The sequence below is a fragment of the Diceros bicornis genome, chromosome 9 (assembly GCF_020826845.1).
Source record: "Diceros bicornis minor isolate mBicDic1 chromosome 9, mDicBic1.mat.cur, whole genome shotgun sequence".
NCBI classification, from domain to species: Eukaryota; Metazoa; Chordata; class Mammalia; order Perissodactyla; family Rhinocerotidae; genus Diceros; species Diceros bicornis.
The window spans coordinates 15,863,862-15,879,834 of NC_080748.1; the positions used below are offsets into that span (position 1 = coordinate 15,863,862).

The following is a 15,973-nucleotide window of genomic DNA, read 5'->3' on the forward strand; positions in this document are numbered from 1 at the left end:
TTTAATGCCTTAGACACAGGTTAAGGTACTCAGACTCAGTGAATGTCTGTTGATACTAGCATCCTTATATCTGGGAGAGACACTGACTACAGTACGGAGGAGTCAAGCACATGGGAAGCTATCTTAGAGAGAAATCTTCCTCATGAAGCAGGTTTTCCATTTACAGGATGAAGCATGAAAAGCAACATATATTTTATAGAAAATAGGAAATATTTAATGTATATAAATTTATTTGTCTCGGCAATTATTTCTTTACAATTGATGATTGATACCAACAATCGAGGTAAAAATATACATGAGGTATAAATATAATATTTAAATGCAATATCATATTTTATTTCCATTGGCAAGATAACAATGAATAAAATACTGTGGTATTTGACAAACAAGCTTGATGCATCTTTTTCCTCTTTCTTCTTTTTTTTTAGATGCACTGTGTTGTTATGCAGCAGCGATGTGATTAGCACATGCATAAAAATAAAAAAGTCAGGTAATGTGAAGAGAAGAGGAGTCAGAAATACAATTGTATTTGTTTTTATTCTAAGTATCCTGTAGGTCCTGGCTTTTCAGAGTGCAGTCCCTGGGCCAGCAGTGCGGGCATCCCCAAAGCCCACTCAGCCTGCATGAATCAGGGTCTGCATTTGAACAAGATCTCCAGGTGATTCATGTGCACGCTAAATTTGGTGATACAACACCATCCATCCTTGGGTGCCTGTCTAATTTTCCAAACACATAGGGTCCCTGGAGGAGGACCAGTGTTCAACTAGATTAAACTTCACTATGCATATTAAAGTAACCCAGCATGTACGGTGAAATTTAAGATATATGGCAGAAGTGAATTTGTTTTGCTCACAGAGCACTGCCCAAATGGAAAATTATGGTTTGCTGCCACCTTCTTAGGTAGACCAGAAAATGAAAAATTCCTAGGTCGTAATTCAAACAGTATGATTTTCCTTGCACCATACAGAACTCACATATAGCATTTTTATTCCTCTCAAAACAAGAATTGCACAATGCTGATAAGAGAAAACATTATATAAATGCATACAATACAAAAACAAAGGAAAACACATTTAAATTTTTCTTTTTTTCCTCCAAAACGAGTTGCTAAATTATGATACCAGTCTCTCATGGATTACCAAAGAAAATCTTTCTCCCTGAAACCAAACACAATAAATTATTTCTCTCTTCCTCTCTACAGTTGTTGAATTATAATAAAAAACAACTTAAATCCATTAGCAATTGGTTAAGAAGAGTCAATTTGCTTAGTCTATACAATAATAAATAAGGTTGAGTCAAAGGCATAGGTAGCTTGACTGGCTAAGGAAGAAATATGGACACAACAAACCTGTTTATATTTTCTAAAACTAATTAAAGAACATAGTTTTGGTCTTATGTTAGCTTAAAACCCTGTGTTTCAGATTGCAAAACTTTAATGAATCATATCTTAAGAGCATCATATGTAGCAAAATAAGAATTCCCTGAAGCTGTAATGGTCCGGGACTCTTGAATGACCATCATCTCCCTTTGTCTGGTGTCCAGAGTTAAATTCAGTGCAATACATTGGTAAGAAAATGCCAATTAACTGTGACCAAAAAAGGCCACTGGTCAAATAGAATGACATTTAAGAACATTGTGAAATGTATCTATGAAAACTTCATAAAACGCACAGGCTCCCTTTGGCTGTGAATAGGCAAAGGCTATTATATTCAGCTCTAATCGGCAGGGAAATAGAGGTTCTGTTTCAGTCACTCACGCTGACTCCAGTGGTCCATCGCATCTGACACTTCACTGAAACTGCATCTGGCCGGGCCCAGTGGCAACTGGACATCTAGCCCCAAATTTGGTAATGACTTCTCACCCATTTATTTGCTTTAAAGAGGAGTAAATATTCTTTTCCTCGCTTTATCCAACACTCCACTCTCAGTTTTTGAAGAACACAAACAGAGGACACAGAAGAACTTTTTAACGCTATTTTCCTTTGGTTAGCTAATCTTTGGTTAAACATCAGGGCAGATGGGCTGACCACACATTTTCACACCTGGGTGTTAGCAGCAGATTCTGCTTAGCTTACTGGACAGTGGGGAGATGGAACCCAGAGCAACTTGGAAAGAACCACGTGAGAAAGGGACTCACTGAGTCAGATGCCTTCCTTTTCAAAAGATGCAATTATATATAAAATTGATATTTTACATATATACAGTAAAGATAGAGATATACACACATATGTACATATGCTATACATACATTTATTTACAGTTCAGAATATGCTTCTTAGAAGCCTTTAAATAGCAAATTAGGCAATGCATAAGGAATAATCCATTTAATTTTAAGTAATATAGATAAATGTTCTGATTTTTAAAAATATTATATTAGTAGGGATATAGCCATCTCCAGGAAGGCTGGGAAAGTTCTCAGAAATTCAACATTCCGACTTATCAGTGTTTCCATTTTTAAAAGTTAGCCATGTCAATCAGTTTCTCTCTCTCTCTTGCTTTCTCACGAGCACACTCTCTCCCACAAGTGTTTGCTTTCGCTTCCTCCTCCCTGAGTTTGATGTCACACTGGGGAAAACTCAGATTTTAGTTTCTGGACCTTCAGCAATGAGGGGCTGAAAAGAGTTTCTAATCCTGGCAACTTCCGCTGCACACAGATGTCCGAAGGCTTTATTGTACCATTCTGGGGAGTGACCTCTGTGGGGACAAAAATCAGAAAGGAAGTGGGAAAGTCTTTTCTGAAATCACAACAATTTGTGGTGGTGGACAGGGCTGTCCTTGTGCCCTGACTGTCAGTACACTTGCGTACAACTCGGGGCTGCCTCTGAGAGCCTCATTCTGTCACGAGCTGCCTTGAAAATGCCTTTCTGGCCAAGCATTCAGTCTATCTTTTCAGTATTCTTTGGGTGCTTTGAAATGATACTATCTTCTCAGGAAAGATTCAGACTTAACTCTAGAATTTACTAAGAAAACTCAGTTTGTATCTACCCAGACCAAGAACTTGGTTCAGCATCATGAATGCCTTGAAGGGGGTAGATTTGAATTAGTTTCTTCTCAAAGGAGGGCAACTGAAGCGAGCAGCAAAAAGGGACACCCAAAAGAAACACAAGTGGGGGACCCGCATTTACTGAGCACCTACTATGCGCCAGGCTCTAGCACTTGTGGCTGCTCCAGGCGAAAAGCACAGAAATACAAGTGGGGACAAAACTGAAAATTAAGGAGAGCCAAGAGCTGCTGGAGAAGGTCAGAATTTTAGGGAAGGTGAGGAAGAGGAAAGGAGAGAGAGGGTGGCATAAGCAATCATCTATGAAAGCACGTTAATGGCAATGAGGAAAAAAATACAGTGAAATAAGAAACCAGGATGACAAAACAGGGCCCTGACGAATGTGCCACTGGGACTGAGACTCCAAGATGGCGCCCACCATCCTCAGGGTTCATACTTACTTCAGGTCAATCCTGCAGATGTGGGTCAGTCTCGACTTTCCGGAGCCACAAGGTTCTATTAAGTACTGAGAATCCATCATCATGGCTCGCACGCCGCCCATGAGCTGGGCTTCCTCATGCTCCACAGAGAGGGACACCAGGGTACACATTCCTTTGGGCAAATCAGTTTTCCAGGTTCTGTAGCAAAACAACCCACTCATCAGAATTATGGCTAAGAGAGAAAGAAAAACCTGAACACAGCACTGAGGTTTACACTTACATTTTCCTGCTCAAATTCCCAGCCTAGTTACTTGGATTAAGCTAATGGTTTCCATAAGCGTGTGTACAGTTTATACAGGGCAGTTCAAAGCAAAGGTCTCAGCCCTCAGACCCAGAGGCCAGAAATGGCCTTGCAGCTTTCAGATCTGCCTTTGGAACACCAAACTGAGGCTGTAGAGGCTCCTGCCCATTATTGAAGGGCTGGTCTTAGACTTTTGGAATTAGGACTCACTCATTCAATTCATTTAGCAAACATCTATTGAGCATACGGATGTAGCAGGCACTGAGAAGCCACCAAAGACACAAAGATATACAGCCCAGGATGAGAAACAGACATACAAAGAGAACTCTAAAAACCATGGTAAGTGCAGTGATATGGCTATGCACGGAGTGCTCTGGGATCATGTGGAAGGGAAGGGGAGGCAGACAGGGGGAGGCTTCCTGGAGGAGGTGATGCTTAAAGGATCAATGAACTGATGATGCTTAGCTTGAAGTAAACTAGACACATGTGGACTGCTAATTGTCCTCAAATACCAGAGTGACTCTTGCGTGGGAGAAGAAATAAATTCAGTTGATTTGACTCAAAAAGGGAGAGACATGAAGGCACCTTTCAGTTCAGTATTGAGAAGAGCTGTCTCACAAGGTACACTCTCCAAAAATGGAATGGGCTATATAAGGAGGTAGTGAGTGTCCTGTTATTGGAGCATGCAAGCATAGAGGGGGCTACCACTTGGAAAAAGGCTGTAGATGGAAGTCAGGAACCATGAGAGCATCGTGTAACATTTCTACCATAGGATATAGGTTTTATTATTATATCCCAGTTATTTACATCACAAATCTGATTCCCTTGCTTAGTCATCTCATCTATAGCCTTGTCCTGCCCTAGCACACCAGAAAGAGAAACTATTACACATGCTGACAAGAACTTGGGAATAAGCAAGCCCTACACAAATACTTCGCAACTTCTCCACAAGTATGATCATTCTCTTTTCATGTATGATGAGGTGATTAATAATAAGGACTGAAAGTTGTACAGATTTGTGGGGCTAAAATGGAAAAAGCTTCAGTAACTATCACCGGAAGCTCCTGAGGAACTAGAGGACGGGATAAAGTGAGAAGCAAACGTGGTCATCCTGAAAGGAGACCAGCCACATATGTGCTAGCCTAGACGAGGAGATGCTCTGAAGACAGGGAGTATCTCAGCCTGTGACTTCCTCACCATACTTGTCACTTTCTACATTCTTGTGTCATAACCATAAGGAATTCCTGTTGTGGGAACCGTGTCTAGTTCATCCTTAATCCTCTTGAGTGCCGAGTTCTTCTCTCTCAGAGCCTCACAGTTCACCCACCTTCTCCTTCAAGTCTTGGATCAAATATCAATGCAGCGAGACTCTGCTCTGACTACTATATTTGAAATCCATCCCTTACTATCCCCCTGCCTTACTTATCCCCCTAGGTAAGAAACCCTATCCCCCTTACTTATTATTTATTGACTCTTTCTCCCTAATAAAATATAAACCCCAAGAGAGCAGGACTGTAGTCTATCGTGTCTACTGCAGGATCCCCAGAGCCTCCAATGGTGCCTGGTACAAGGCAGTGATGGAATCATATACTAAGAAATAGCAGGCTGCTGAGATTGCTGGCTGGATGGAAGGAGGGAGGTTCCATGCATGGACTCCAGCCCTCAGCCTCCTCTAAGGAGAGGGATGAGGCAGGCTATGCCATGGCTCCAGCCCCACGGCTGCCATCCTAGAAGAACTATTCCATTTTCCGCTTGCAAGAGTGAAAGTGTGAGATGACGAGATGACTAATGTCCCAATAACTGTGGTAATAAGCCATCTTATAACTGCCCACATTCTCCACCAGGATCCCAAGGTTGCTAAGATAAACACATACATTTAAAATTCAAGGTCCCAAGGACCAATTCCAAGGGCATAAATAGCCCATGTGAAAAGTAACCTTTAGTTTGCCATCAAGATTAGTTTCATAAAGAAACTCTTTTAAATATACATTTGGGAATTTCACTAGGGATTCCTTTTACACTGCTTATCTATGAGAAGAGACAGTGTTTGCCATCAGTTATCAATAAAAAAGGATATATTGATTTAATTATATTTTATTTGGGTTTGTTAGTATCCTCAATCCCTGTTCTTTCTGATTCAATACTGACTCACCAGCCCATGTGCACAGCTCTCCCGTGCAAACTTGCTATCATTGGTTGAGCATCCCATTCCAAACCCAGAGAGCAGGGGTCTGGAACTCAACCCATAAATCTACCAGAAGCAATACTTCAACAACAGACATGAGACTCACTAGCCTTGTCAGGCCCTGAAATCTTACTGGATATCCAAGTGTCTCAGCACAGTTGGACCTTCAGGGCTGTGCCAAGGTTTCCGTGCATGGTAATGAGTTATGGACATCTGAAGTTATACAGATGAATTTTGAAGTTACACACACTCCGGTCTTAAGAGTTACACAAACTGAAGACTTGCTTTTCCAGAGGAGAGAAAGGCAAAATCAGGAGAAAAGCCAGTTACAGTCAATTTGCATAATTTGGCAGAAAGTACAACTGGACAAACAGCAGCTATTCTTGGGACTCTGTTCTGAGGAAATGAACAATATTTATGGCCTAATAAACCATATGCTTCATAATGAAAGGGCCATAAGAGAGCCCGGCGGAGCTGTAAATTGGGGGAAAGAAGCAGGAAGTCTGGCATAAATATAGCAAAGTTGGTTTTCACTGAGGGAAATGAGGGCTGGCTTAGTGTTCCCAGTGGAGGCTGAATTTAGGTGGTAGAACTCTGTGAAATATTTAAATCTGCAGCTCTTAATCTGCTTTTGGAACAGAATATCTTAAACCCCAGAGTCAGGCTTACCTGAGAACCACGAAGTCTCTGGAAGGATGGGGGGCCATGCTGTTCAACACGTACTGATAGATTTCTGTTTGCTTGTCCAGAGTGTCCACCACCTTCCACTGCACAAAATCCTCATCCCACAGGTGGCGCTCTCTCAGCACACGATTCAAGACCACGGAGGGGGGCGCTTCCACCTCCACTGAAGCCTTCCACAGTTTCAGCGGATTCCCGTCTCCCACCTTGGGAAAGACATCATCAAAGGCTGAAGAGGTCAACTGGTTCCCACAAAAACCTACCATACTTCACTGAATGTTCAAAAAAATCACCGATTATGTGACTTGAAAGAGTGATTCTGCATACCTCAGGTTTAAAATTTTTAAATGTTAACCCTTAAGCTTAAAAGTAATAATAATGATAATAAAAATAATAGCCACCAACACACTCAGTACTTACTGTGTGCCAGGCACTGTTCTAAGCCATATGATTTTTAAATAGCCTTCCTCTGACAGTGCTACTATTATTATGTCTATTATGCAAATGACAAAACGGAGGCACAGACTGGGGTGTGACTTGCACAATGTCACACAGCTAAAGGACAGAGACAGGATTGGGATCCAGCAGTCTGGCTCCACAGTCTGCACTCTGATTATGTGCAACAGGGTTGCCTGGCAGTCTCTAGAGAGGGTCTTGGACCTGTTCATGTGCCTGCCAAGCCCCATGGACAGAGTGGCCATTTTAAAAGTAAAACAAATCCCTAGTTGTTACACGTGGCTCTTTGGGGGTAATTTTTTCCAACCCATGAGATTACCTTTTTGAAAGCAAGATCTGTATTGTCTGTGCTGGAACACGTGACCCATCCTTTGAACTTCTCCTTTGCTTCCTTCTGGAGGCCCTGGACAAGATGTTCCAGGTAAGTGTGGAAAGTTGCCCCGGTCTCCTCCGGGTGGGCCCCCAGGTCTTCCAGAGTTGGAGCATGGATCTCAGCCTCTACATATGAGTTACGAGACTGGGCTACCATCTCATGTGGGACCTGAACCAGTGGATGGAGGAAAGACCAACACACTGAGCTGAAGAAATGCTGAGACTAATAGTCAGAGAAAGCAAAGTAATTTCACCAAAAACCACGGCATGGGCAATGAGCCGAGCGCTGCGGGGCAAGAGATGTTTTTCTAAGGTCAGTGGCAAGGCTGGGGGTGGGTGGGGGCTTCCTAAAGTCAGGAAACACATATATGTTTCTGAGGCTATATTTATTATTTAAAACATTGCAATGACTTATCATTCATTCTTTCCATTTTCCTTTTAATGTATTTTTATTCAGTTTGGCAAAATGTGGGCTCAGGAAACTTAAAGCACATAGACGTAAGGGAAACATCAAATATGACTTAGAAATAGCGTTACCTGTTTAGCACATTTGTCCCATTTACAAATGCCAATTGTACCACAAAAGAGTATGCCAGAGGTCTAGTTCACTTACTTCTTTAACATATCTGTGGCTATATTCATAAGCTGTCAGGGATTGCTAATATCAAACACACACACACACACACACACACACACAGACACACACACACACACAGATGCTGAGCCTAATCAAGTCCTGAGGTAAAATCAACTATAACATAATTGGCTGGCTGGCTTTGAACTTGGCATCTGAAGGTGATATAACTGTTTTCATGAAAACCACCATCATGGTAACCCCAAGTGTCTTTAACTGTCAAAGCCACAACTGTATAGCTAGCTCCTCACATTTCTTGGAGGTAGAGACCAGAGCTATAGAGTGTATTGTCATTGTAAATTCAGGAACACACAGATATAAGCCACAAATGCAGCAACCATTCCAAGTGTCTTATCTCATTCCAAGAGCCATAAGGAAGGCAGTTCAAGTCTTTGCTCACCTCAAAAAGTCTGTCACATTCCATGATCATGTGGGCGAGCCCCTGAGCAGCAGCCAGATTCTCATTGAGGTCCTTTTGATCTGGCTTCCCGGTGGCATATTTCTTCTGTATGACTCTGTAATCGAAGGGGAGAGTCCTGAGCAGATCCCAAACCCAAGAGCGTTTCACAACACAGAGCTCATCTCTTTTGTTATCTCTTCATACCCAGATCCCAGACCTTCTCATTTCCTCATAAAAACAATGACCACACATCTTAGATATTCTGAGTCAGGCTAAGAGCCTGACAGTTCATAAAGAAAAACCTTGGAAAAACACAAGGTCAGGAATAACCATTGGGGGAGAAATTAATCTATTTTTCCAAAGTTTGAAACCACTTCACTGCAAGCTGCTATGCTTGAGCCTTAAATATAGCCTTTTTTAATTAAAGATTGTAAAACACCACTTCGTGTACTTTTTTCCTCCTTCCCACTCACACGAAACAAACCAAAACTCCTCAGGCTTTCTGGATCACAATAGACATTCTTCAATGCTACTTTGATAATTCTGTGAATCTGAGTCACACAAATTAAGTTGCTTCAAAACATTTTCTGATTGTAATTAAGTGCTGACAAATCCTCAAGTTGAAATACAGCATGAGAAATTTTTTTAATGAATTGTGGGGAATACCTGAGTTAGGATTACCACTGTTGCTGAGAAAAACCCACCTGGGGGAGCTTTCTTTCTTCACTAAATTAAGATGAAAGAGGGAGGGGGCCAGACACACAGCCAGATTCATGGGTGTCATCTGGTTCTCCTCCACCAAATTGACCACGTCGTTCAGGAAGCACAGCAGTGTCTGCAGGACTTCCCTGCTTTCGTCCGCCAGCAGCAGGATGGCGGCCTGCACTGCCTGCAGCCGCTGCTCTTTGGGGACGTCTGTGGAAAAGCGGGTGCCAGGTCATTAGAGGAACAGCCGCAGAAGGAGCCAGGCGGCAGGGAGTGAGTAAGCTCCACCGTCCTGATGGGAGCACACTAAGAGACATCATCATCATCAACAACAAAGATGACGACCGCTAATGGCCCGAAGAAGTAATTTATTGCTTCGGCCTCACTGCTGATGAGCTGCAGACCTGGGATTGGAACCTTAGCAGTCTAACTCCAGAACCTGCAGTCCTAACAACAAGGCAGTACTTGGCAAGGAACAACCCCATCCTGGCTTTTCATACTCTCTGAGCAATCCACCTGCTCATCTGTTTTCAAACCATTTTTCTGTTCTGGTTGAAGATGGCCATAGTCTGGACCTCCATCAACCTGGCTTCCCTCGTGCCCACCCTCCCGCCAGACAGCCTGTGAAGCGCCTCTCAGGGCGTCCAGGGCTCTGTGGGACATGGTTTGGAAACCGCTGCGTTCGGGGTCGGCAGCCTCGCTTTTCCCCACCCCTAATGGAGCAGCCAGGCCGTGACGCCAGCTTGGCACAATTAACCAGGAGTGGCGGGATCGAGCTGGCTGGCCCTCCGGACTGACTCCTAGACGGTCAGCTCCTCGAGGGTCAGCCTGGCACATCTTTTTCCTACAAGTCACCCAGGGCTTGGTTCAGAGGAAGCATGCTATTGATTTCATGTGATGACCCAGTGTCACCCAATGTTCCATAATCTTGTGGGTTATGGAAACTGAGGCTGTGCTTGGGGAAGAGGAACCAGGCCCCCTAAGGTTAAGGGGCATGTATGGCCCCTCCCCTTCAGGGTGGTGGTGTTGGTGGTGGGCATTGGTCATGCCAACTTACAAGGAAATTGGCCCCAACAATATGAAGTGAATGAAAAGGAAAAATCCCAGCAAATAGGTGCCAGGTGCTGCATTTTGCTGCCCCCTGGTTGTGTGCATTAATGATCTTCAGGCCTGACTCACGGCCCTTCCTCTTCTCACTCTGACGGATGTGTCAGGAGCTCACTTCGGTTAACACTGTTGACCTTCTTAAAATACCATGTTCTAGAGAAGGTCTGTGCAGTAGGGTGTCTGTGCTCTGAAGGAGTGGGGAAATGTGCTCATGACAATCCTTGAGGTGTGGGAAGAAAATAATACTAGTTTCCAATGGTATTTATGTTTCCTCTCACGCTTTAAAAATATGGATTGGGTATGTTTTATAACGTGCATATTATATCAGAGTATATCACAATGTATTTTTTTAAAAAAACAAATACATATACATGCTCAGTTATTTACTAGTAGTAGGGATGCATGAAAAGAAAAATTTGGAGCCTGCTGCTTGAGAAGGGCTGCTGTGTGACCTTCTGCCCAGGTCCAGGACAGCCAGGACAGTTGTGGCTCTCCTGCCCCCTCCATCATTGGACATCCCAGGGCTGGGCATGCTCCTGGCCAGCAAATCCAAATTTCTGGAAAAGCCTAACCATGCATTCAGTGTTCTGAAACCCACTCCCACCACAATCACTGTGTACTAGCACAAGAGAGACCTAGGTTTAGTAGAGAAGGGCCATTTTGTGTAGATTATAGCAAAACCTTTCTCTTTTTTCTTGCTTGTGCTGAAGTAGAAGCAGATACTACTAATGACTTCAAGCTTGTCACTGAAGTGTTATAAATCCAGCTTGAGCCATTGAACTGCTTTTAAATGTACTGGTTTAGGTAAGATGTCTAGCATATACCTTGTTTAATTTTAGATGGCCAGCCTTCTCTTCCATGCCAAAATTTTTGAAGAGTCTTTGGTCATGGCTACATGTTGTCTCAACTTCCATTCACTTGTTCCTTTATCCCTCAGAAAATATCTTCTTTCCATTATTTTCTACTAAGAATGTTTGTGAAGGCCAACTATTAATCCCGAAATTCAGCATTCATTTTGGATCCTATGCTCCTTGACTTTTCTGTTACACATGAAACTCCTGTGGTTCCTGCTTCTTTCTTGGCTCTGAGGAGACTATTCTAGATCTGCATTCCTAAGTGCTGGTAATTTGCAATCATGTGGATGGCTCTCAGCACCTCAAACTCAACATCCGGTCATCCTGAACACTCTCTCCTCCCTGCCCCCAAGTCAGTTCCCATTCCTCTCTTCCTTTCTTCATTGTCCCCATTGTTAAGCCTTAAAACTATATGGTTGTCTTTGATTCCTCCATCCTTCTCCCTCCTGTAGATCAGTGGGTTTCAAATATTTTTATTATCCATCCAACTTTCTAACTAATCATTTGATGCAAGTCCAAGAAGTAACACAGCTAAAATTAGAACTGCTCTGGAGAACGGGAGAAAGAACTGTCCCTCTCTTCCCCAGTAGTGGTTTGGAAATTGACTCTAGAGTCTATCCACGGAATGTCGGGTTGCTAGTCTCACTGCTGAAAGTCACTGTAGGTAATCCAGTGCCTCAATTAACACGCTAGCTTCCTAACCCTCCATTCTCGTCCAGTCCAATACCTCTTGTTCACCACTTCTAGATTCTTGGGTCAGAAGAGCAGTTCTGATGGACATTCACCAGGTAGCACAAGCTTGGCTGTCTACTCAATACTTACTCTCTCCTTCTTCCTCTCTAAGAAAACACATGTTCTGTTCAGGTGTGGGTTGCAATGTGCTCAGAGAAGACAGGCCCTTCTCTCAGACCCAGGGAATAACCATGTTGGCCTAAACTGAAAACGGTAATCCCATTCCTCTTTCCAGTGATTGATTTGGGGGAGAATAAGTAAACCATTTCGGCCTATAGTTACCAAGACAAATGTCAGGAGCTACTGTAAATTTATCTCCTGATGAAAAGAGACATATGCCCAAGGAGAAGTCCTTCTGCTCTCTTTTCTTGGCTTTGAATGTGATTTTGGGAAGACATGATAATTATAAGTTGTGGCAATCACATTGTGACCTTAAGGGGATAATCAAGAGAGGCTGAGCTGCGGAATTAATCAGCTCTGGAATTATTTAATTTCAGATTTCCTGTCATGTGCAATTAATACAATGTCTTTATTGTTTAAACAACTGTTGTTGGAATTTTGGTTCTGTCTTTACAGCTGAGAGCATTGTAACTGGTAACCCCCTCAACAACACCTAGGGGTTCCCCAGTGCTTAATGAATCAAGTATAAACTCTTTGCCCTAATATTCAATGCTCCTCCTTGGTATGGATCCAGTCTAATTTTTCAGTGTCATTTGGTACTGCGTTGTACAGTTACCATTCACGCAAGCCAGATGAATACCCTGTAACCTCCTGACACACATTCATGCTATTTGCTTCACTCAACATGTGTTCCTCACGTATCTCAACCTTCAGTTGTCAGTTCTCCACCAAGTCCTTATTCCTCACATCAACCTCCTTGGCTTTTCTTTGTAACCTTATTACGGAATTTCTCCCATCTTGCTGTATAGCAGTTATTTATGTACATGCCTTGTCTCTCTCTGTTTTCAGAGCAGAGAGTAAGTCTTACCCATCCATATGCTCTGCAGTGCTCAGCTTGGTGCCCTATACGTACGCGGCACTCAGTAAATGTTTGCTCTGCTAAAATCAACCCTGCTTTGATCTGGTTTCTTGCTGGTGAGTCTCAGAAAGGGCCAAAGGCATTTATCTCTTGGAAATAATCTGGCTGTCACCTTAGACTAGCGTCAACCTTAACCCAAGAATTGATTAAATGGAAAGACTCATACATGATACTTCCAAACCATCAGGGAGGCTTAACTGAAAAATGCAGCTTCAATCTCTTATGGCAATAACGTCATGAACTCCCTGTGTTTGGGCTCTGGCGACATGTATCATTAATTTAACTTAACCTATTCACTTTGACAAAATAATATTTAGTTAGTGGGTCACCGCTTTATCTTGTCTCTACAAGTGGTACTTATTATAACCCTTTTGAATTTGCAATATTGTAGACTCCTTAAACACATTAGTAGAGAATTCTCTATAGCAGGAATCTTCTTCAAATTGGATCGATTCCATGTTGAGGTCCATATCAGGCATATTTTGCTGAAGACTCAAAGTCCACAGGCCAAAAGTTTTTATTTCTAAAGAACTGGGACTTGGGCCATCAAAATAATTTATAATCATAATATTATTGGATCTAGAAAAGAATCACATGTTCATTTCTAATATCTCCCTTTGCAACTACCTTTAGCAGGCTATGCTTTTTAGTCAATAATTGTTATTTTCAATGGTAATTTTAATTATAGGGGCTTTGCTGAGAATTATCAATTTCACACCATTTAAAAAATTCCAAGTGAAAATATAAATTAGTTGAATTAAGCTTCAGCCTTGATTTGGTTTGCTTACTTTTCACGAATTAAAATACATTTTATTAAAAAACACTTGCCTTTTATTTCTAGTCATTTTAACACTTGGCTTGAATTTCACATATCCTAAGGAAATGCTTACTTTTCAAAACATCTATACACAAAATAAATTCTACTGTGTCCCTTTTGCATTTTAAATTTATTAAAAGTACATTGAAAGTTTTAGATCTTACACAAAACCCTATTGAGAAGGAAAATTTTGATGTCAAAAAGGTATTTTCAAATGCACAAAATATGGCCTGGAGATTTCCATATCAAACCACCAACAAAGTTTACCTCTGGAGAGGACCATAGAATGATAACTTTTACATACATCTTTATGGATTCGTGTATTACTTGTATAATGAAAACTCAATCTATAGAATTTTTCTTAAGTAGATAGGTGCATATGAGAACACGGATTTGCATTATTTCCACTTACACTGATAGATGTGGAGGAAGGTCTCGCTGAGCTTGTTGGTGAAGAGAGGCTCAGGGAGGTCCCGGAAGAACTGTTTCACCATATCCGCCACGTCATAAGCGGATTGGTCCTCATAGCTGACGTTCTCAGGGAAGTTCTCGTTCATTTGACGTAAGGCATGGATTCGAGACTTCACACCTGATTTTCGAAAAAGACCCACCTGAAACAAGCCACAGGGCTGCGTTAGCGAGGCCACCCTTGCTCCAGACATTTTCTTCCTAAGGCAAGCACCTTGGGAGTGACGAGAAGGCGTGGGACCAGGACTAGATGAGCAGAAATTGCATCCAAACTAGTAAATAGCTTAGCTACCATGGGCAGTAGCTGAACACTGACTTCCTCTCCTATAAAATGAAAATAGGAATAATACCCCACCTCACAGGGCTATTGTGGAGACTAAATGCGAAAATATATGTGACTGTGCTTTGTAACCTGTAAAGTCTTATAACATGGTAGATATTATTTTACTCATTTACAGTCATGTGCTACATAACGAAGTTTTGGTCAATGATGGACAACATATATGACCGTGGTCCCATAAGATTAGTACCATAAATCCTAGGTGTGTGGTAGGCTATACCATCTAGGTTTGTGTAAGTACACTCTATGATGTTCGCACAATGACAAAATCGCCTGACGACGCGCTTCTCAAGACGTATCCCCACAGTTAAGCGACACATGACTGTATTCAACAAGCAGAGATTAAATACCCACTACATATCAGGCATACTTATATTTTCTAGAAGTCATTAGTGAGCAGACCAGACAAAATTTTCTGCCCTCTAGTGTTTACACTTTAATGGAGGTTTTGAGAAAGTTCTGTCAATGGAAGGTTTAGTGGATCCCAGATAAGCAACTACATCCAGTGCCCTTTGAGGGAGAGGTTTATAGGGAATATGCTCATGAAACAAAATAAAATTATAAGCATGTGTTTTGATTTGAGGGTCCTATTTGCTTTTCCTTCTTTGGAATCCTTGTAACACTTGTCAGGTATGTTTCTCATATGACATCTGGCGTTTACTACTCTACCTGGTTAGTTGTTATGTGCATAAGCTATGGCTCTAGTGAGAATGATTCCTGAGTGGCTTTTCTTCACACTTTAAGACTTCTTAGGCCTTTTTCATCCATAGGGCCTAGACTCCTCCTCTGCTTGACAAATAAAAGGAGCAACGAGGCACCAAGGAAATAAGGCCCTTAATAGGTATGAGTGAGGTGGAGCAGAGCCCTGCAAGAATGGAGATTCCTGCAAAGACTGGCAGGTCACACTCTAGACCCTCTAGAGGCTCGCCACACTCTGGACTTGCCTATACCCAAAGAAAGAGCTGAGCAAGGGCTGGCCTTGTGGCCTAGTGGTTAAGTTCAGCGCACTCTGCTTCAGAGGCCCAGGTTCAGTTCCCGGGCGACGACCTACACCACCTGTCAGCAGCCATGTTGTGGCGGCGACTCACATACAAAATGGAGGAAGATTGGCAACAGATGTTAGCTCAGGGGCAATCTTCCTCAGCAAAAAAAAAAAAAAAAAAAAAAAAACGGAAAAAAAAAACTGAACTGAGCTTCTCTGGGAGCCCTGGCTCATAGTGAATTAGTATGTCTGCTATTTTTAAATGTCTGCAGGACATTGGGTTGCTCAAAACTGGTCCTTCAACCCTCAATATCCACTTTTCTCACTCTCCAAGGGCTCACAGGTTGGCCCACTTCTGCAAAGCAAGGTGGGAACATTCCACAGGTAAGCAGCGGCCTCTCTAGTCAGCCTCTGCTCCTCCTCCCTATACCTGGAGAAATGTGCCAGGTCATCTCATTGGCTGCTCTGTGTGCCAGGCTGG

At 42.4% G+C, this 15,973-nt stretch overlaps 1 protein-coding gene across 3 annotated transcripts in view; it reads right to left on the bottom strand.

Annotated features, from left to right (window-relative positions):
• Positions 1 to 236: 236 nt before the first annotated feature.
• The window catches only part of STARD13 (StAR related lipid transfer domain containing 13), a 167,249-nt gene continuing 151,512 nt past the window's right edge, over positions 237 to 15,973 (bottom strand). For all 3 annotated transcript variants that reach the window (XM_058547993.1, XM_058547992.1, XM_058547990.1), the window contains 7 exons: positions 14,115 to 14,313; positions 9,153 to 9,363; positions 8,449 to 8,563; positions 7,362 to 7,583; positions 6,575 to 6,792; positions 3,441 to 3,617; positions 237 to 2,693 (listed from right to left, as the gene is read on the bottom strand). In XM_058547993.1, coding sequence (XP_058403976.1) covers positions 2,576 to 2,693; positions 3,441 to 3,617; positions 6,575 to 6,792; positions 7,362 to 7,583; positions 8,449 to 8,563; positions 9,153 to 9,363; positions 14,115 to 14,313 — 1,260 coding nt within the window. In that variant the 3' untranslated portion in view covers positions 237 to 2,575. The remainder of the gene's footprint in view (positions 2,694 to 3,440; positions 3,618 to 6,574; positions 6,793 to 7,361; positions 7,584 to 8,448; positions 8,564 to 9,152; positions 9,364 to 14,114; positions 14,314 to 15,973) is intronic.